This window comes from Oryzias latipes, chromosome 19 (genome assembly GCF_002234675.1).
Source record: "Oryzias latipes chromosome 19, ASM223467v1".
In the NCBI taxonomy this organism is placed as follows: domain Eukaryota; kingdom Metazoa; phylum Chordata; class Actinopteri; order Beloniformes; family Adrianichthyidae; genus Oryzias; species Oryzias latipes.
Genome location: NC_019877.2, coordinates 22,492,842 through 22,513,301, shown reverse-complemented (window position 1 = coordinate 22,513,301; position 20,460 = coordinate 22,492,842). Strand labels below are relative to the sequence as shown.

The 20,460-nt window shown below is 42.2% G+C and overlaps 3 protein-coding genes across 4 annotated transcripts; 2 read left to right on the top strand and 1 right to left on the bottom strand.

The window, feature by feature from the left end:
• The first annotated feature begins 249 nt into the window (after window positions 1-249).
• On the top strand, window positions 250-6,538 carry LOC101155470 (receptor activity-modifying protein 1). Its single transcript, XM_004080724.4, has 5 exons — window positions 250-400; window positions 523-615; window positions 3,944-4,054; window positions 4,150-4,309; window positions 5,838-6,538. The coding sequence occupies exons 1-5, from the start codon at window positions 364-366 to the stop codon at window positions 6,067-6,069; spliced, it is 633 nt and encodes a 210-aa protein (XP_004080772.1). The 5' UTR covers window positions 250-363; the 3' UTR covers window positions 6,070-6,538.
• Window positions 6,539-9,953: 3,415 nt separating this feature from the next.
• Window positions 9,954-14,386, bottom strand: LOC101165182 (UDP-glucuronosyltransferase 2B15). 2 transcript variants are annotated; one of them, XM_023949523.1, is made up of 2 exons: window positions 14,238-14,386; window positions 9,954-12,182 (listed from the first exon to the last, which is right to left on the bottom strand). In XM_023949523.1, the coding sequence occupies exons 1-2, from the start codon at window positions 14,285-14,287 to the stop codon at window positions 10,574-10,576; spliced, it is 1,659 nt and encodes a 552-aa protein (XP_023805291.1). In that variant the 5' UTR covers window positions 14,288-14,386; the 3' UTR covers window positions 9,954-10,573. The 2 variants fall into 2 exon arrangements, with proteins under 2 accessions (XP_023805291.1, XP_023805292.1); XM_023949524.1 differs by having other exon boundaries at window positions 14,234-14,330.
• Window positions 14,387-15,953: 1,567 nt separating this feature from the next.
• Window positions 15,954-18,709, top strand: LOC101164931 (endonuclease domain-containing 1 protein). The gene is made up of 2 exons (XM_004080764.3): window positions 15,954-16,306; window positions 17,791-18,709. The coding sequence occupies exons 1-2, from the start codon at window positions 16,031-16,033 to the stop codon at window positions 18,409-18,411; spliced, it is 897 nt and encodes a 298-aa protein (XP_004080812.1). The 5' UTR covers window positions 15,954-16,030; the 3' UTR covers window positions 18,412-18,709.
• Window positions 18,710-20,460: the final 1,751 nt, after the last annotated feature.

Below are 20,460 nucleotides of genomic sequence, written 5' to 3'. Positions count from 1 at the left end.
ATCCCTGTGCGGGTCACACACTACAGCTGTGTTGACAGAATGACAAAGACTTTCTCAGGTCGGGCAGTTTTTAAGTTGAAGTGTATATTATAATGATGATGTTTGCAGTGAAGTCATTCTGCATCTTTCTTCAATAATTCTATCCCACCCTTCAATCTCATGACTGGACCATCAAGCTTTTGCCCCTCACTCTTTCTTTTCCTTCTGTTGATCTTCTTCTTCTCCATCAGAACAGCATGAACATTGGCGCTCATCAGGGCTCAGATAAGGAGGGCTGGGCTTCTTTCTCAGTCACTTTGGCTTTGTTAAGTCTCAGAATGGTCCCTCAGGACCCAGATCAGCCTCAGAGGTTCCCGCTGTACCATGGTCTTCTACGTACTCCTGGTTGCTCTTGCTCTTGGTGAGTCTTTACATTTATTCCTTGCTTCTTGCTGTTTCCACGACTGGGATTTCTAGTCCATGGATGTGGATGCGCTGTTAGCAACACATCGGACCTGTGTGTGTGTGTGTGTGTGTGTGCAGGGAGTGCGGCTTTCCAACAAGCAAACACCACAAAGGAATATTTGGGAAAAGTGGTGAGGAACCAAGCATTGGCTGCGTTCACAAACGGAAACAGTAAGTTCACCAGACGAAACAAACCGTTGATGTGATTGGCTCCAAACCTGATCCATAGATTTAGATTAAGTGTGAGTGCAAATATTTCATGGGTCCTTTTTTTTATCACTTCTGTAACTTGTCTTCTAATGTGTGCACCTGCTCAGTGTTTTTTCCAAATGTGTGTGGATGAAACACCTCTGATGGTGTTTGAAATCAGAAGCAGCCCCGACAGACTGTCACCTTTATTTATTAGAATACTATAAATATCTCTTTAAATTCATTTATTTGGTCTTCATTGTATTGTGAATTTCACAGCTTTCAAAGGTTCCATAATATTCAAACATTGGCATTAATCCTTGAGGGAACCGAGATTTTCTCTGCGGTTTAGGCAGAATACAGAAAAGTTCAGAGCGTCAGCAGGCTTTTATCTCTGAAAAGTAGTTGTGCGGTCACGAGACAGAAAACATGACTCATTTCCCATAATGAGTGTGTACCAGAAACACCCAGAATCCAAGCCTCGCGCCGCAGCGCCGGAGTCTCATCGACTTTCTGCAGCAGCGACATCACATCAGTTCTTATAAACAGGAAAAGCAAACAGGAAGTCCGTGTGGAAAACAAGGAAGAGATGGAGGAATGATGTCAATCAGTGCAAGTTTCTTCTAAACTGCAATGCAGACCTGCTGTTGTTATTCCAGAGCTGTCCCTCCCCTCACAATGTTGTTCTTTGAGAATTGTAATGCATGACATGATTCCTGAGCTACTTTTAGGTCACTTTCTTTGTAACCACTGCAGGAAGTCATAAAGCGGACGACATTTCTTTGCTTTAGTCGATGTCTTACAATGACTGTCAACATTAAAACTTGTTTTTAGTTAAGCGAAAACACAAATAGTGCAAAGCCTTAGTTTTACTTAGTTTAATCCATAAAAAGAAACACTTATGTACGACGGAGTTTTAGGGCCACGGTGAGGAAAAAAAATTCTGGCCAACGTGGCGAGATTAAAGTCGTCATGTCGACTTTAATCTCGTCATGACGAGAAAAAACTCGACACAAAGTTTCGAGAAAAAACTCGTCTTGTCGAGATGAAAGTCGAAATAAAGTTTCGAGATTAAAGTCGCAATGTTGCGCGCGAGAGAGAAAAAAACTCGTAAATTTACGAGATTATTGTGGAAGGGAGAATGCAGAGAAGCAGGTGAACGCCGTGGAGCAGCAGATCAGACCGACTAAACGTAGTTGAACAGGTGACCTGAATGTTTATTGATAACGTTCCAAATGTCTGGAAGCTCATTTGTTTGATTTACAAGTTATTAAAGTTTTATTTATTGATGGTTGGTTTGCAGGATCTCTGCAGCCCAATGATGAAGCCGGCATCGGGTATCCCTGCAGCTGTTTGCTTGAATCCTTTCTTCCCCCTCCAAAGACCAGATCTCTATGTTTGTGTGATGCTTCCGTCTGAGGAGGAGAAGCACTTTTTGCCTTTTTCAACGTTGTAATGCTAATATAACAGACTATTTTCATTCATCTTTGTTTTTTAATGATCAAACGGGTCGCTTCATCTGCAGGAGGGGGCGTATGTAACACTGTTTACTTCCGCATTGGTGATCGGATGACAGATTCGTGACGCAATGTGACAGATGAACTTCAGGTTATGTGAATGAAAAGGAGAATAAAGGCTGCAGCGGTCCTCTGCACCCAAACGTGTCTCTGAGCTCCTTATTTTACAAATACCCGGAAAGACGGCTCCACTAACAATAATCTGATTTTGAGTCGCCAAAAGGTTCAGAATCTCTTTGTTTTAAACCTATAATCCGAAAATAAAGCTTCACAAAAGGCTCTACATCTTTCATCTTCAAGATAGGCTCCGATAAACAGACAACTTCGGGGTTTTCTCCTTGTTAATCTATGACTTTTTTCCCGTAAATTTACGAGTTTTTATCTCCTAATAAAATTAATTTTTTTGTGGCCATAAAACTCTGTCGTAAACTCTTAAATACAAAGCCACTAGCTCACTAACATTAGCCATAACACTGAATACTCCTGAAAGACTCAGCTTCACTGCTCTCGCGCAACATTGCGACTTTAATCTCGAAACTTTATTTCGACTTTTATCTCGACACGACGAGTTTTTTCTCGAAACTTTGTGTCGAGTTTTTTCTCGTCATGACGAGATTAAAGTCGACATGACGACTTTAATCTCGTCATGTTGGCCAGAATTTTTTTTCCTCACCGTGGCCCTAAAACTCCGTCGTACTTATGGACTATATAAAGCAGTTAAATTATTTTTTATCAGACACTGGGTTTGTTTTGTGTAAAACCTACCGACATGTTTCGGCGGAATGCCTTCCGCCTTCGTCAGGGTCGTCATCAGACGGTGGCGTGTGACGTCTTTAAAAACAGCTGATTTGAAGTGTTTAAAGTGTTAGGTATGGACTATATATTTTAAAAATAAATAAATAGGGACCTTGAGGTATGTGCTGTAACCCCCCCCCCCCATGAAAATGCTGTGAAAATCAGAAGTGAAATCAATTCACACTTAAAACATGCATGCAGGTCCACAGGGTTAAATAGATAATTAAACCGTAACGGGTTGTCCTGGGACGGATCGAGGGCTTCTCTCACCCACAATGCACCTGGATGAGACGAGACGCCTCGCTAATACGTCTGGGATGGGTTGCTGGTGCAGCAGCTGAAATGTCAAACGCCTGTGACATCATGGGGCTTTGGCTCATTGATTAATAAAATTATACATATGTCATATAAGACAATAGAAGACATTTGAAAAAATACAAATTTCCTCTTTTTCTTCAAATAAAATGTTATGGTATTAATTCATTAAAGTGTTAGGTTTGATTTGTCAAGTTGGGAGGGGCAGGCGAGCAGGAAGTACCCAGAATGCAGAGGTGGGAGGCACACGGTTCCGGGGCAAGGGGTTAAATCTTAACAAAAGGCGCTGCAGAGCAGGGTAACAAAACAAAACTTACTGAGAGCAAAACATGAACATGGCTGAAGGGAGTCAGGGAAAAGACGTTAATGGACCAGCACAAGAGGAAGGCAGAGACAAGACTTAAATACAAACAGGAATGACAAGACACAGGTGAACATGATCAGGGCAGATTTGGACAGAGGAAGTAAAACTCAAGAACATCACAAGACAGGAAACCTTTCAAAATAAAACAGGGAACAGAACTCAAACATGACAGAGACCAAAACGGAAAGCAAAAACCAATACTAAAGAAACTCAAACCATGACATGATTCTTACTCCCAGCAGAAAGAATTATGTCTTTCAGCTGCGTTTGTTCTCTGATTCAACAAAGCTGACTGCAGGGAAATATGTCTGACCTGCAGGTACAATGAAAACTATCAACGCCACCTCAGATGCGTCTAAAGAGGATATGACAATATTTGAGGATCAACTTCAAAACAACCAAACATCCACGGTGGTCACGGAGGACGATGGTGAGTAAGAACGATTTTCTGGTTTCACTTTCAGGCACGAGCACAGATGTGCAGCGACGACTCTCGAGTCTCACCGTTTTCTCTTTGTCTTCCAGAGAGATTTCAGGATCAGGAGTTTGCTCCAGATTTCTCAACAACTCGGTGTGACAGAACACAGCTGACTCACGCCACAAAATCCTTCTGTGCTGACCGTTTTCATATGGACATGCAGACCATCAGTGCAGACGACTGGTGTGTCCTAGAAAACATTATCGGGTAAACTCTTCTCCAGCTTTACGTCTGCATTTCCACATTAACGTCTCCAAATCCCCTGAAAACAGCCCAATTGTGTTCCCCCAACTGTTCCATTTGACAGTAAAAGCTGCATTGCCAGAAGAAAATGCAGGGTTGAATGCTATATTGCTGGATGAAAATGAAACTTAAATGGTCAGAATTGGCAATAAATAATAGATAAACAATGAAAGGAAAACAATGGTTGAATACTTTATAGCCTTCAACCAACTAAACAACATGACTGACATTCATGCTGTGTGAAAACAAGACTTCTTCTAAATTCAAGATCAGACTTTGACAGATTACATGAATTGATCTTGCAGATTAAAAAAAGACTCTTTTAAACATAGATTGTTGTCTCCCAAATGACAAACAAAACAAGTGAAAATGCTAACAGGGTTTGAGTAAAGGGCGGATCTTTTGAATCATTTTGGTGAGAGATGGTGAAAATATTGTTCGGTAAGGAATTTTGCGTTCTTTGACATTTCTTACTTTTTTTTTGTTTCTGATAAGCACCTGCGGCTGTGGGCCCCTCCCACATCCGCAGGTGCTGCTGTGGGAGGGGCCCACATCCCAGCACAGAATTTACTGTGAGAGGGCCTCAACAGGAAAATGTCCGCTGCAGCTGCAGCGGCGTCGGGTTCCTGCGCGCTTGTTTGCTTAGGTCTGCCTTATCTTTGTGCTGCAGCCATGCAGAGACTCCTGCACCGATTCAAAAGGAACTTTTCTTCGCTAAAGGGACACATTCCTGAGAATTAATCAGTTCGCAGACGGAAAACTCCATAGAGGTTGTCAGCACTAAACTTTGAAATAGTCTTGGATAAAAAAAAAAAAGGTTCCATCAGAATTTTTTTGTCCCCCAAAGATTCTTTTCCTGTTTCGCTTTCTTTATTCTAGTATCTTCCACCATTTTTTGCCGCTTAACTCTGTCTACAATTTTTCAGCTATTTTAACCATTCAACTATTCAAATGTTCAGCTCTTTTGGTCCTTCAAATCCTTGAACTTTTCCAGATATTCCAGGATTCCCAGGATTTCTGCCTCCATTGAAATCCATTTGGGAATCCGTGGTGCAGAAGCTCGCTGGTTCGATACCCGGCTCTGGCATTTTTCACAGACACATCTTTTTGTTATTTTGCTGTTTTCATTTTATTTATGGTTAACTTCAATCACTTATTTATCTATTAATTAATTCATTAGCCAATTATGACCCTTTCAGTTTCATTTTCATTCAGCAATAAAGCATTCAACCCTGGATTTTCTTCTGGAAATGCAGCTCCTTCTAGTTTATTTTACTTGAGGCAAAAAAAAAGGGGTCACAAAGACCTCAACCTTTGTGAGGACAAAATGTTGTTGTCCTGTTAAAATGAGCTGTGTTGAGAAACGTTCTCCTCTTTGAATTCTTTTATTATTATTGGAGTAAATCAAGCAAATAACACAAAACCTTTTAGGTTCTCTTTGAAAGTCCCTTCCAGTTTCCTGATTTCCTCATGTTCTCTTGTGCTGCTGCAGACCCTACAATGACTTGACTCTCTGCGTGGAGATGGTGACCAACTTGGTCGGCTGCTACTTTCCAAACGCCGACGTTCAAGACCTCTTCCTGGTCATCCACTCCACCTACTTCCACAACTGCAGTGAGGAGCGGCAGTTTGAAGACGCCCCTCAGAGCGTGGTGCTCGCCCTCACCATCGTCCCCGTGAGCCTCATCCCCGTCCTGGTTTGTCTGGTCATTCGCAGAAGCTAGAGCCCCGAACGGAGAAGATGTCAAACAACCACACAGTTACAAAAGTGGTGTTTTTGTCGTGTCAAACATTTTCCACTGCTTCCCTTTAAAGCAGAGAGATTTTCTGTCTGCAGGTCTGCTTTTGAACATTTTATATGAGCATCAGCACAAACCTTTACATTCCTAAAGTCACTTCAATGTGAAAGTTTGATATTATTTAAACCAACAAATTCTTTTCAATTTCTGCAAGTGAAAGGAAAAAAAAAGATCTCTCAGCCTTTTTTCTTGGCACATTACAAAAAAACAGCAGCAGATTGAGCGTCTCCATCACTGGAAACTCGTAGACTGACTCTTGATGACATTTGGGCTTAAATGTTCCTGGAGTTCACAGGAGTTTAAAACTCAAAAACAAGCAGCGGAGTCTAGTTTCTGACTCTGTTACTGAGTTCACCACTAACCTTCATCTGTTGCTCTAAAAAAGGTGGAATTTTTTTAAAAAAGTGTGGTTTTGTGCACAAACACCAAATAAAAGTTCCAGTAAAGAGCAAACAGGGGCAATGATGAGGCGATGCTTTTTCAGTGTTTTCTCTTGAAGTCTCAGCAGGACATTCATCGTTTTCTTTTCCTCTTAATCTGCAGCTGCTGAGCTAAAACAGGAACACAAACTATGATGACAAATGTTGGAACACCTGATTTTAGTATCCTGCTCTCACTGTAACTTCCGTGCAGGAAGTCAGTGCATTTCTGAAATGATATTCTGATGGATGGAATCATAGCAGATGAGACAGAACAGTTAGAGACAGCAATCTGTGTCTTGAAATGTTTATGCAAACTTTCTAGTAATTAGCTCAAGTTGAGTCATCGTAATTTCATCTGAAACTCACCCATTCACATAAATTAACCTACTTCAATTAAAAGCACTTTCAAAAAAAACGCTTGATGTTTATTTCTTTCTGTTTGAGGGTAGACGTCTCAGTCATGTTTTAAAGCCATGGAGGCGTGTTGGAACATCAGAGACTTGACGTTTCCTCTTGATGAAAGGTCGGCGTGCCCTCAGCGAGCTGCAAGAGCTCACGTCGGCGTGCGGGTTCTGCAGAACGTCTCACTGCTGCTCTGCATCTTCGGTCCACACACTGATGATGCTCTGATCGCTGCAAACGTCGTCAAAGGAAAGCTGATGGTTAAAAAGTCTGCTTTAATTCAACCAGCTGGCTGAAAAAGCTGTCCTGAAGCTGCAGCAGTTACCGCCATCTGCTTCATGAATAACTAACAATAAGAAAAGTATGGAAAATTATTGTCATTTTGAGAATAATTTCTGCTAATTCCCAGCTTAAGTTTTATACACATGGACGGAAGCTGTCAGACAGAAGGTAATAAATAACTTAATACAAAAGTAAATATGTAATATTCCTGCACAGCGCATATGTAACTTTTTTAATGATTAATACAATTTCCTCAAGTAAAACGACCTTCTGACCTGTTGGCACAGGAACTCAAGCTTTCCTCGTTCATTTCTTATTATTTTGTCAATTAAAAACATTTAGAATCAAACTTTACAGAAAAATAAAGGATGAGAGGCTTTTCTCATTAGTCAGTGAAGACAAATGGGATGCATATTTAGATTTATTAGTCCAGGATTCTGTTTGGAATCTTTATAGGAAAAAAAAGGAACTTGATAATTGATGCTTTAATGCTTTAATATAAAAAAAAAGGCTGCATAGAAACCACATTCTTTACGTTTTTTTTTTTCCAAAATGTCTTCTTTTTTATCATTAAACACTTTAAAACAGGTCTGCAATTACAGTTCAACGTTACAGTCTCAAGACTTTAAATAACTTCCAGCAGTGGAGAAAAGAAAATATGTTGCAGCCTGTTCTGTTGTATTTATGAGTATTCAGACAACACATAATAAATCAAAAATACGAGTCTTCTCTTTCAAAAAACTCCTTTTATTTATTTTTTTACATGTTAAACCTTGGTTTGTGTCCTTCACACCTAAACAATTTTCAAGATTTACTCCAAAAATCCACTTTCTTTTCTGAAAACCACAGAAGCTCATTTCAGCTCTTGATGTTAAAAGGAGGTTGTCGAACAAATGAAACGTTTACAGCCTGAAGGCATCAAACACTTTCAATTCCACCTCAAACGTCTTGGTTTTCATGCGGTTTTGTGGATCCGAAGCTGCTTGATGTGAGCAGATCAGTGCAGCTTCCTGAGGTCAAGCCCCCCAGCGGGGAAATCCCAGTCTTTTTCTTCTGGCTACTGGATACGTCTTTCTGGGCTGTTAGGCAGGTGGAATTAACTTCCATTGGAATTCAGTCGTTCAAACAAAAACCTTTATTGTTAAACATTTTGGATATTTTCTATTAAAATCAAACCTAAGTAGTTTTTGATTTTTAAATGTATATACTCTAAAGTAATGTTTTCCATTTTCATTTCTAAATTGTAATTTTATTAAGAACTCCATTAAGACTTGACGTTGCAGCAAAGAGCTTTTAGTACCGGAAAATGTTGCCATCTAGTGGACAAAACGAGCATCGCCTCTCAAAATGTTTTTTTAACTTGTCCAACAGCTGAGAGACAGATAGGATCTGGAAGCCTCGTGTTGGGCACATTATACAGATACAAAAGGGGTTGTGGGTCTTCTTACACACTAGATGTGTATTTGTATAAACCCCTTTTGTCATTCAGGCTCAACTTTATTTATTTATATTTATTACATTTGCCTCCTTTTGTTCGTTGTACCGGACAGAAAAGAAGAAGAAGGAAGAAGGGAGGGATGCTGGAGACGGGGGGTAAGGGCACAGAAGAACGGGGGAGAAGAGGAGATAAGGAAATCTGGAGGAGGATTACAGAGGGGGTGGTGGGGGGGGGGGGGGGGCATAGGATCATAAAGCAACCAGATGCTGGAGGATTATCACCATTACTGTCTGGTGTAGATGTTAGTCAAAAGGGGGCGGGGCCTGTCCAGACACATACTCAAGTGTAACAATCATACCTGTTGGCTCCAAAAAAGTTCACATACAATCATGTGAACATGAACCCACCACAACTACAGCTACACACACACATGCACACAAACCAACACGTGTGAAGCCTTTCCTTCTGTCACACATCCTGTTGTGTAAAGGTGAGCTGACACCTGTGTTCAGGTGGTGATTGTGTTCTGCTGAGGTGGATGATGGGATGCAAAAAGAGAGAGAGAGAGCCCGGCCATCCCCACACCAAGACCCCCCCTCCCCCCTCTGACACGGCATGGTAAAACAAATAGAGGGAATCAGCCCGCCGCCAGACACCTGGACCAGGGCGGGCAGGACTGCCCCAAGGCCCCCCAAGGAGCAAGGAGGCTTAATGATTGTACCCCCCTCCTCATCACCCTAATAAGTGGTTGTAAGAGGAAGGAGGGCAGGTGGGGAAGACTGACCCCCATTGGTGAGGCAGCCAACCAAACGGAGTTTCTGTGGGACTTTTCCCGTGCAGACAAAGCAGATTTTTTGAAACACTTTGTCTGATATAAAACCAGTTTTAGCTCAAAACAACACATCAGTGCCTGTCTCTGGTGTTTCTATCTGAAAAAAAGCAAACAAGTTTTAGTGTAATCATACAGCATTTTGACAAATGCTACGGTGTAAAAATAAAGTAATTTACAGAATCACCTGTTTACTAGCTAGAACTGCTGTGGACCATATTTGCGCTTTTTGATTTAATTTAATTTTAAACGTCGGAATTGCAATTTACAGCTTCTATGATGCAGTTTGAACAAACATGGTCGACCCTAAAGAAGTGATTAAAATCAAGCTTTTTATGCTGTATTTAAGTCACATTTTATATTGTACTGAAGTTGTGTAAACAAAGAAAAGACGAGAGCTGACGCTCTGCAGTCCAGCAAAGCAGTGAGATAACACTCTGAAAACAGGAAGTTCTTTATTTAAAGTTGTTCAGATGACTCTAAAGTTGGCTTTTGTAAAAAACAAACTATTTTTTAAGTTTGTGTGGAGTCCAAAACGCTCCCAGATGTGCAGACAGCCAGACATCTACGAATACATGTTCAACACAGCGCATATGTGTTTGAGCTCTTTCACTCACCTGCAATCGAGTCAAACATACAAGAATCCAAAAGCTCCAGCTATGCTGTCAAATGTGTTTCAGCATCACTAAAAGGTCTGCAGTTTATTATGTCACCACACAAATCAGGCACCTTTTGAAAATATCTCATTTGTTAAATAACACAAAGTTTGCTGATGACTACGTAATAACTGTAAAGACACTTTAAGATAATCAAACAGGAAACCATTTTCATTTCTTTTTTTTTTTTCAGTTACAGACGGCATTCCAGATTAAACATGCATTGGTGGATTTTTCCAGAAAAGAAGATATTTTTGAAGCCAGAAGCCTCCATCACAGGCTGGGATTTCTGGAGAAACAAATGGTCGATAACATCTTGGGCTGTGGGGGGTGGGGCGTTGTGTTTCCAGGCTCCTCCCACTATGTTTAACAGTTCATTTGAAAAAGATTACAGACGGACTCACTCCTGCTTTGGTTTCCTCCTCCTGCACATCCTGAGACACAGGAACCGCATGAACCCAACCACAGCAGCTATGAGCATCGACACGATTGCGAATAAAAGGGAAATAACATCCACAGAATGATAGGAATACCAGGGCATCTTGTAGGACTCTGTTCGTAAATGCGCAGCTCCCTTGTGCCGCATGACGTACTCGACCCAGTAGACGGCGGTGTCCAGAGGATGCATGGGCTGATCCCGATGGAGGGACGACAGACGCCTCATGTTGTTTCTGTAGGACGGGTTGTTGAGAACCTGTTGCAGCGCTTCCAGGAAGCTCTGGCGGTCCAGCTTGGCTGCATCGACGCCCTTCGCTGCACCTCGCGCTTCCAGTCGCAAAACGTTCTCAAACTGGTCAAACAGCAGGGGGATGCCTACGATGGGCACGCCGTGGTAGATGGACTCATAGATGCCATTAGTACCACAATGAGCAACAAAGGCTTTCACTTTGGGGTGACCTAACAGGTCGTTCTGCGGCATCCACTTCACCAGGAGGGTGTTGTTGCCCAAGTTGTTGGGCCGTTCCCCGACATGTCTCCATATCACCTTCTGTGGAAGTTGTGCAAAAGCAGCGGCTATTTCGGAGGTGATTTCATGAGGAAGCCCTTTAACTAGTGTCCCTAGAGACATGAGGATGAAGCCGTGCTCTCCTGAACTTTGGACAAAGTCCTCCAGCTCTGACGGTAAAGGCTTAGACGGCTTACACTGAAATCCACCGATGTAAGCGACGTTGGGCATGGTCGGCCGCGGGAACTCAAAGACAAAGTCCACCCGCATGAGCCAGAAGTCGGCCCCTTGTAGAAGGTGATTGAAGCTCACATTCCGCCCAAAGTACCTTTCCACTAACGCGTCATAGTGAGGACATACAATCAGCTTGTCTATGCACGTGTTGAAGAAGTAAAAAAAAGTGTTTTTGGTCCTTTCCAAAAATGTCATCTTGTCAGTGACGGCGTGGCCAGAAATCGGAACGTACGACGTGGGAGAGGGGGCCACCACAAAATGACCCTCCCCACTGGTGATCCATCTGACATTGAAAACGGTCGGCAGCTTCAGTTGGTGAGCCACCACAACCCCCACAGGTATCCCGGGGTCCACGAGAACCACGTCAAACTGAGAGTCCTGGATGCTCTGCAGCAGAGTTCGGTTCTCAAATATCTCCACAGCCATCATGCTGGCCTGCCGGTGGATGTTTGACAGCGCTGTGAGCATCTCCCAGTAGAAATTCACAAAGCCCATCACAGACCCACCCTGCCTCCTAATCTCAAGCATCTTGACCAAAAACGTTACAAAGAAGTCCTCTTCTTCTATGGAAATAGCTTCCGGTAGACTGACGGTGATGGAGCGGTAATGAGGGGCGTTTTCTTTCACATACCAGCTGGTGGCAGTGCGGACCACGGTGACCTCGTGACCTTTGGCGTGAAGGCTCTGAATGAGCAGGTTCATGTTGAGCCAGTGGCTGCCGTCCACCGGGAACACCAGGATCCTTCCAGCTTGAACGGTGGGTCCAGCTGGGAGGTGCACACACAGCAGGAAAACGAGAAACGCTCCGGTGACGGTCCCCATCGGTTTACTAGGAAAAACAGAGAGAACTCTGTTGGAACAACGGTTTGCTTTGCAGAAATGGCCTTGTCTTTGAAAATGTGCATTCAGGGGCCTGATTAAATCAATCATTTCTAAACTAATTTAGTTTAAAGGGAGCAGAGGCTCAAACATCTGGAAAAAGTTAAGCGTTTAGAGGATCCACAGGGGAGGAGTCAGGAAGAGAAGTAGAACACAAACTTCAAGACAGATGTCTTGTTGTCCCTCCCAGCTGATTTGGGATTATTTAACATTAGACTCAAAGAATCAATCTTCCAGAGTGCTAACCGCTGTGCCCCCTCAAAGAAAAGCAGTAAAAATGTCCAAAATTCCTCACAGAAGGCGACTGAAACCAGCCGTAACTGGAACAGCGCTGGTGTGGCTGCAGCCTAAGGCGGCGTTAAACATACATTGTCTTACAAGGGTTCAACTTTATGGAACAATTGCTAATAAAATAGGAGAAAGTTTTGTCATCTTTAAACTAAACAATTGAAACAGTGGCTTCTGAAGTTTCAAACATCACATCACCAGGACCATGTCTGCACTAAAAAGACTGATTTTTAAAATATGTCGTTTAGTTTATTTCTGTATTTATATTTGTATTTTGAAAATTGTCTTGAACTTCTATTAAATATCGTGTTATTTCTTCTTCAAATCTGTTTTATTTCTTTAATAACATCGACCTGTCAGGGGACGGCAGATGGAAATGAGCTTGTGGCTAAAATCTGACATATTTACATTTGGTTTTAAATGTTCATTAATGTGCAATGTAAATATTAAATTACTATTAAAAGGTAAGGAAATGCTTGGGACTCTGGACCATGAAGGGGCTCTTGAGGGTTATTCATCTCTGGATCTCTACGGGCTACAGGAAGAGTTACCAATGAGCGAGTTCATCCCGTCACCCTGCAGAATCCATGGGGCAAAATTTTCCACACTTTATTTATTTATACTTTTTTCCCCAAATTTTATTTTGTACTATTTTTTTTTTTGGCTGTAGTTAATTGCCGTTCTTGGATTCTCCAGGGTTAAAAGAGCTTTGTTTACCCTCACAAAGAGGAAAAGGTGGAAGCTTGTCTGGAGGCAGATGTGGAGTTGCAAGGAGGTGCATTTAATGTCACTTTAAGGTCAGCATTCTGCATTTCCTGGTCAGTGCATGAATAGGACTGGACCATTTTCAAAGGTACCAGATTATCAGAAATCCCTGCCCCTGGTGAACCTGGATAACCATGGACTTCACTGCCATAAGAGAGCTTAGTAACAAAACTGGGACAACATTAACCTGGTCTAACATTGCTAGTTTGCTAAACCCCGTATGATCAACTGAAAACAGAACTAAAAATGATTCTTTCATCACAAAAGCACCAGTTAAATCCTCAGTTCAGATTGTGAGGGGGGAGTTTTGCCATGCAGCGGGGCATTAGAGAAACAGGAAACTGCCCCTAAACAAAGAACTAAAGACAGTCATGCAGCAATCTGCTCGCTCAAAGGTCACCTGCTGAAACTGCAGAGAAACCAGAGCTGCTCATAACACACTCGTCTCTCCATTTGAGTTTATGTTTGAGCTATGATTAATGTCTAAGACAGCACGGTTGTCATTCTAGTTTATTATCCCTCTTCTGTACTTTTTCCACATCTTTCTCATCTGCTTCCATACAGCAGCTCCACGTGACTTCCTCTCTCAGCTGGGCTTCAGTCTCGCCTCCACGCCGGACACATTTACAACTAAACTCATTCAAAACAGATTTCCTGCAAAGAGGATTTTAGAAACAGCTTCTCCCTTGACAGGAATTTGTTTCTGCATGTTGTCAGAATGTCAGGAGCTGGACAGAGCCTTATGCATGATTTAGCCGATCATTAACTCTGCTCTCATCGTACACAGTGTTGCTCAACAAATGAAAGTCCAGAGGAATGCACCTAAAACACCCTGGATTGTGTCTGCATGCCTGATGATTAGAAAAACACATCCCTTTTCATTTTCTCCTATAACTCTAAAGTGCTGTGTGTATCTGTCTGGTATTGAGCGGCAGTAAAAGTTCCTACCTACCTTAAAGTCCTCGCAGGGTGGGAAAAACACAGCCTCCGCTCTCTTTGCATGAACAGTTTGGTGCTCTTGTTCAGCAGAAGTTAAACCCTGATTACAGTTGCATAAGAAAACTTGGGAGGGGTGTGTGAGGAGTGGACTTCAGTTACATGTGTGCAGTCTGGAGGGAAGGGGAAGGATAAACATCTGACCACCGCGCTCCACCCCCTGCTTTTGTGAGGGCCCCAAAAACATTTGGATAGCAGAATGTTTTACCAGAACCGTTCCTGACATCTCTGTCAGCCAGCTCCATATACTGACAAAAACCAAAGTCAAGACAGTTATGGAATCTTCTTCTTTCAAAGACACACACTTGTTAATTTCTTTAAAGATGCTGCTCATTTTCCAAAAAACCTATTTGCTTATGTTATGAATGTGATCTTTTGCCTTATTCTTAGTTGATTCATTGTTATCGATCAGCAGAAATGTCTGACTTGTATGTTGTACTTCTTGCAAATTTCTAAAGGCTATAACTGCTAAAATAGCAGCAGTTTTATTTGTACCAAAGGTGTGATGCTGTTCAAACAGGCTTTTGGAGAAACTTGAGTCACGAATTCTCTGGAGTTGGCATGTGTGTTGATTCTAACATTTGTGCATGTAGATTGTCAGATTCTTCTCCTGTTTTGCTTTTGTTGCACGTTTTAAAGCGACGAAAATAACCGGTGAACATCCTGAAGCAGGTTGGAAGCTCTTCAGCATTTATCAGCATCCAGTCTAAGCTCAGTTGGTTGCTCATAGTTGCATTGGATCTTTGTGCAATGAGACCTCTTAGACCCAATCAATCAACTGAAATCAATTCAATTAAATTTTATTCATCTAGTGTCTGGTTTTGCCAGACACTAGATTGTCAGTTGCCTGGAAGCAACTGACAAGTTACAAGTTCAGCTCCACTGCAAGAAAGAAAAGAACAGAAATAACTGAAGAACAAATGTATAAACTGTAAGACAAACCTATACTCCAAAAATCCTTATTTACGCCAAGTGTCGACAGGAGGAATGACGCCAGCCTAAAAAAGACTGTCCATACCACCCCCAAAGTGCAGGACTAGTGGAAGGCACAAATGGAACAGTACAAAACAGACTCAAAAAATGCATGAAAACAACAGGAAGGCCATGGCCAAAGTGCCTATTTCTGGTAAAACTATGAATGAAACCCTTTGAAATAGTCTATGGACGGCCCTATAGGTGACCTCTAGTAGCCACAGACCTACAAAAACCTGATGAAGAACAAACATTAGCAGAATGATAAGAATGATAAACCAAAAGGAGGTCTCCGATGCTAATTTGCTGCCATCGGATTCTTTCTGTCCACAGAGTGCAACCAGGCGACTGGGTGTACATCGAGGTCCTAAAAACCACACCCACTGCAGTAAAAATAAAAAGTACAGTATAGTATAATTGGACCAAATCACCTGAAATTAAGAAAGTAGTAGTACTAAAACAGCCATCTTGGCCGAGTAAGAAAAAGGTTTATCTGTTTTGAATAATCATCAACTTGTCCATTAAACACATAAATCTAGTTAGAATAAACTCTGATAACAACCCGGTGTGCCTCTCTGTTTAACGGGGGATGCTTGCACTCACCACGCCACGAAAGGCCGAGTACATTCACTTCCTGTACAGCATCCATGAACCCATGCAAAAACCACTTCTGCTTTTGAGACAAAGTCATGTGTCAATGTGAAACTAACAACTCAGACGGTTTGGAGTCAAGACTCGGCACACTCTGTCCTGGAGACGGAGCGCCATTTGGTGAAAATGTTGCGGCCGTTTTTTCTCCTCACCCTGGCCTTCGTCTTCTGCTGCTGCCCCGGCGTCGCCGATGTGGGCGACTTCGCTCCATGTCTGGAGTTTTTCTACAGCTCCTGGCCTCCAAAAGGTTTAGCAGGGACACCGATCTGCCAGCGTTACAACAACCGCTACCAGTTTGCCACATTGTACAGTCGACCTCGCCGCTCTCCATGGTTCTCTGCCTACACGTACTCAGCGCCTACAGGAAAGAGGCCTTCGTCTACCTGGAAGTTTGAGCCTCAGGTGAGAGTGTTTGACCCAAGATCAGGCTTTTTCTCGTCTACGTAAATATTTTTGTCTAAGTGGCTTTGACTAAATAGAAACATAAAAAAGCAAATGAGTCGCAGTAAAGCAGAAATAGTTTTCCGTTTATTCAAGATCTGCCAACTCTGCACAAAGTCAAGAAATCTGCAATGTCAGTGTTTCAGTCTAGTCCTCAGCAAGGACTTTTTTATGGGAGGTTTGGGTGAAATACAAAAAAATCTTTGAAGCATTGAAGGCCTGACAAATGAAGGATCTTTGCTTCATTTAGCACTTCACAACGCCATCAAAGAGTGTTGGAATAAAACGAAAAAACGAAAAATTAGGAGAAAATCCAGAAGAAGAACTAAAAACAACAACAAAATGAAACAAAGAGTAAAAAAGATAACTGAAAGGACAATAAAAAGTCTTTAAAAAAATGAGATGTCACCACTGACTATGGTATTAGTTAAAACTGTGTTGGTTTCATGGAGGAATATTGTTCCACATCTGGGGGCCAGCAACTGAAAATGCTCAGTTAGAACCAAATACAAGAATAGAAATATACTTTCTCTGATGCATTTTATTTTTTTTAATGAGTTTTAAAATCATGCTTTTGGTATTTTGTGTCTCACTTCACTTCATGCTGCAAAAACATTGAAAGACCAACAATTGAAAAGGGATCAATAAAGAGCTGCTGACGGTATTGTGTCACATGAGAGCAGATTTTCTAAAGAACTGTATGACAACATTAGAAGCAGAAGCATAATTTGATAGAGCCAGGTTTAAAAACAAATTTTCACTTAATAGAATGTTAAATCCCTTTATTGAATCCTATAAGTAATTTATTTATTAGACATTCTTGATTTTTAGTAAGCATATATTTATTTTACTCTTCTTTGGTAAGAATTGCTGGTTTTGCTAACAAAAGTTTCACCTTTTTTTGTTTAAATCACTAGTGATATAAAACATTTTTTGGACTAAACAAAAGGGATTTCAGAAGAAATTTAAAATTTGAATTTTATACACATCTAATCATGTTTGCTGTTAAGCTCAGGGAATGTCTTTAGATTTTATCCTTTTATTTAATTCAAGCTCAAAAAAGCAAAAGAATGAATGCTGCTAATGGTATCAGCTAGGAGTGTGACGACTTTATCTGTGAATTGATTTATATTTTTACAATCCAACCAGATCGATCCAAGGCAAGTTGGTGTTCGGATCAAATCAAATGAACCATTACCGTTATAGAATCACTTCTAATTGATTATAAATATTATTGGAAAATCTCATTTGGACTGAGATACTGTATGTTTAGGTCCTGGATCCATTTTAGGTCGGTGGATCTGATCGTTCAACATGAAGTGATATCAATTATGAATCGGATCATCAACCGCAGATTATGATGTGAATCCTTGTTTCAATAAATCACTATTGCTGCAATCCCAACATTAATTTATCATTATTTTGTCGATGTCCCGCACTAACAGTTGGCCCACCCAGAAGCTAATGGAAACATGATCCCCTTTCCACCCGGGCCTTTGGACCAGAACGTGGTGGAGAGCCAGGCAGTGAACCCGGACTACATCAACTCCAGCTACACCCGCGGCCATTTGAACCCCAGCCTGCACCATCACACCCACGAGGGCCGCTCCTCCACCTTCACCCTCACCAACGTGGTTCCTCAGAAGAGCGGGTCCAACCGCGGCCCCTGGGAGGATCTGGAGCAGACAGTCAACCAGACCCTAGCGGCTTACTGTCTCGGACCGGCCTACGTAGTGACCGGTGTCATCCCGTACCGCAGCGATGAGCACTGGCTCAAAAACCATCGGGTGGCTGTGCCAGAATACATGTGGTCTGCATATTGCTGTCCAAAGTACAACACAGGTCTTCCCGATCATCTGAAAACTCACTTTCCCACGTTTGCAGCCGTCGGACGCAACGACCCCAACAGCACCGAGGAGATTGTTCCGGTCAACAAGACAGCAAAGAAACAGTTCAGAGGGTACGATGTGAGAGCGATGCCTCTGGAAACGCTTGAAATGTACCTGAAAGACAGATTCAACACCGTCATCCAAGTTTTCTATGAACAGTGCACCACATCAGACTGATTTGGAAAATACTAGGAGGAGTTTTCTAGGAGTTTTTGGACACAGATGAGTCCAAGTCGAGTGACAAGTCTTTGGCTGCAATTTCCAAGTCACTTCCTGAGACTTGTAGTTAAAATGAATATTTCTTGTCACAAATATTCAGGAAACTACTTTAAGCAACTTGTCCTGGAGGGGGGGGGGGGCATGGTAACAGGCAGTTCTTGTTTCTGTATTCACAGTGCAAAAAAGTTGTAAAGAGAACTTTTATATTTTTTAGCTCACAGCAAATTCCAGAGATTAAATAAAAATGAGAAGAAACAAATTCACTTTATTCTCAAGTTCTAAACTTCCGAGCTGAATTGGAATTCATCCCGTCCCCCCCTGGCTTCTCCGTGTTGCTCCAACTGCAGGGGCATTTGGAGCTTCGTGTCTTTACGGTGCGACTTAGGGTTGGCTATGCGGTAAGGTGATCCGCGCTGCACTTGTGGCGTGGAGGACAAACGCATTTCTTCAGCTGGGGGTGCTCTGACGCACAGACGTTTCCATTTAAATGTAAGTAAGGATTTTTTTAAGACTTTTTAAAGTTATGAAACCAATGTTGCATTGTGTTGTAGCTGCGCGCTGACGTGGAGGCAACTATTTGTGACGTCGTTGATGGGTATTAACGTCAGAATCTGAAGACACTCCGCTTGGAGGGATAAATGTAGGGGTAGGGGGACGCCGTGGGGTGGGGGGTTCAGATTCTGCCTAAGTCTCAGGGTCTTGAGGTTGAATCTCTGCACGTGGCTGAAGTTTGATCTCAGGCACATCTTCCCATCTGACGTGTCTCCAGCCAAACTGCACAAAAATCAGGCATGAGTGGGAAAGCAGAACAGGAATTACCCACTCGGCGAAACAGAATCTTGATGTCAGACATCAGGATTTGAACTGTACGCCTCCTTGCTTTTGCTTTCAAACTTCAGAATGATACTGAAATGAGTGTGAGCATGTTCACAAGTGATGTGAAGAGAGCACAAAAAGCTGCCTGTGGTGTTTTGGGTTCTGCTGACTGTGCACGTGTGTCTCTGGAAACATGTTAAATACTTTATTGGCTGAAAACTATAAATCCTTCAACCCTTTGTTTTCCTGTTTCTCTGTCTTTATTCTAGTATTTTCCTCCATTTTTTGGCGCTTAACTCCTTCTACAATTTTTGTATCTATTTCAACCATTCAACTATTCAAATGTTCATCTCTTTCATCTTTTTCCAGCTGTGACTTTTGGTCTTTCAATTCCTTGAACTTTTCAAGATATTCCAGGATTTCCGTTTCCATTGAAATACATGGGGGATCCTTGGTGCTGAAGCTCGCTGGTTCGATACCCGGCTCTGGCATTTTTTACAAAAATATCTTTTTATGATCAATTCTGATCATTTCTTTCTTTATTTATTGTTTTCTGCCAATTATTACCCCGTAACCCTTGTGCTATCCTAGGCACTTTAACATTGGGTGTTGGGTCATCTAGACCCACTAGACAGTGCTCTGAACCTTTTTTCTTCAATGATTTGTGATCTTCACTGGTGTCCATGGATTACATGAAATCTTTCCACCTTTATCTACCTTTGTCATGGTAGGGAGAACACGTCAGTGGAAGGAGGGGTCATCTAAGATAGAACAAGGGATAAGTTTCATTTTCATTCAGCAATATAGCATCAACCCAGCATTTTCTTCTGGAAATGCAGCTCCTTCTAACCCAGGTGGTTGAGCGGGTTGTCCAATGATCAAAGGGTTGGCGGTTCGATCCCCGCTCCCACCAGCCAAAATGTTGTTGTGTCCTTGGGCAAGACACTTCACCCTCCTTGCCTCCAGTGTGGCTCCACTGGTGCGTGAATGTGCATGAATGTCCCGGTGATGGTCAGAGGGGCCGTAGGCGCGAAATGGCAGCCACGCCTCTGTCAGTCTGCCCCAGGGCAGCTGTGGCTACAACCATAGCTTACCATCACCAAGTATGAATGAGGAGTGAATGAATAATGGACACAATGTAAGCGCTTTGAGCGTCTGGAAAAGCGCAGATAAATCTAATCCATTATTATT

Coding starts and splice junctions, on each gene's coding strand:
- LOC101165182 (XM_023949523.1), bottom strand. CDS start 14,287: ATGCAAAGAGAGCGGAGGCTGTGTTTTTCCCACCCTGCGAGGACTTTA. Junction 12,183..14,237: donor CACCCTGCGAGGACTTTAAG/GTAGGTAGGAAC, acceptor TGTTTTTCCTAG/TAAACCGATGGGGACCGTCA.
- LOC101155470 (XM_004080724.4), top strand. CDS start 364: ATGGTCTTCTACGTACTCCTGGTTGCTCTTGCTCTTG. Junction 401..522: donor CCTGGTTGCTCTTGCTCTTG/GTGAGTCTTTAC, acceptor GTGTGTGTGCAG/GGAGTGCGGCTTTCCAACAA. Junction 616..3,943: donor TGCGTTCACAAACGGAAACA/GTAAGTTCACCA, acceptor TCTGACCTGCAG/GTACAATGAAAACTATCAAC.
- LOC101164931 (XM_004080764.3), top strand. CDS start 16,031: ATGTTGCGGCCGTTTTTTCTCCTCACCCTGGCCTTCGTCTTCTGCTGC. Junction 16,307..17,790: donor CCTGGAAGTTTGAGCCTCAG/GTGAGAGTGTTT, acceptor CCGCACTAACAG/TTGGCCCACCCAGAAGCTAA.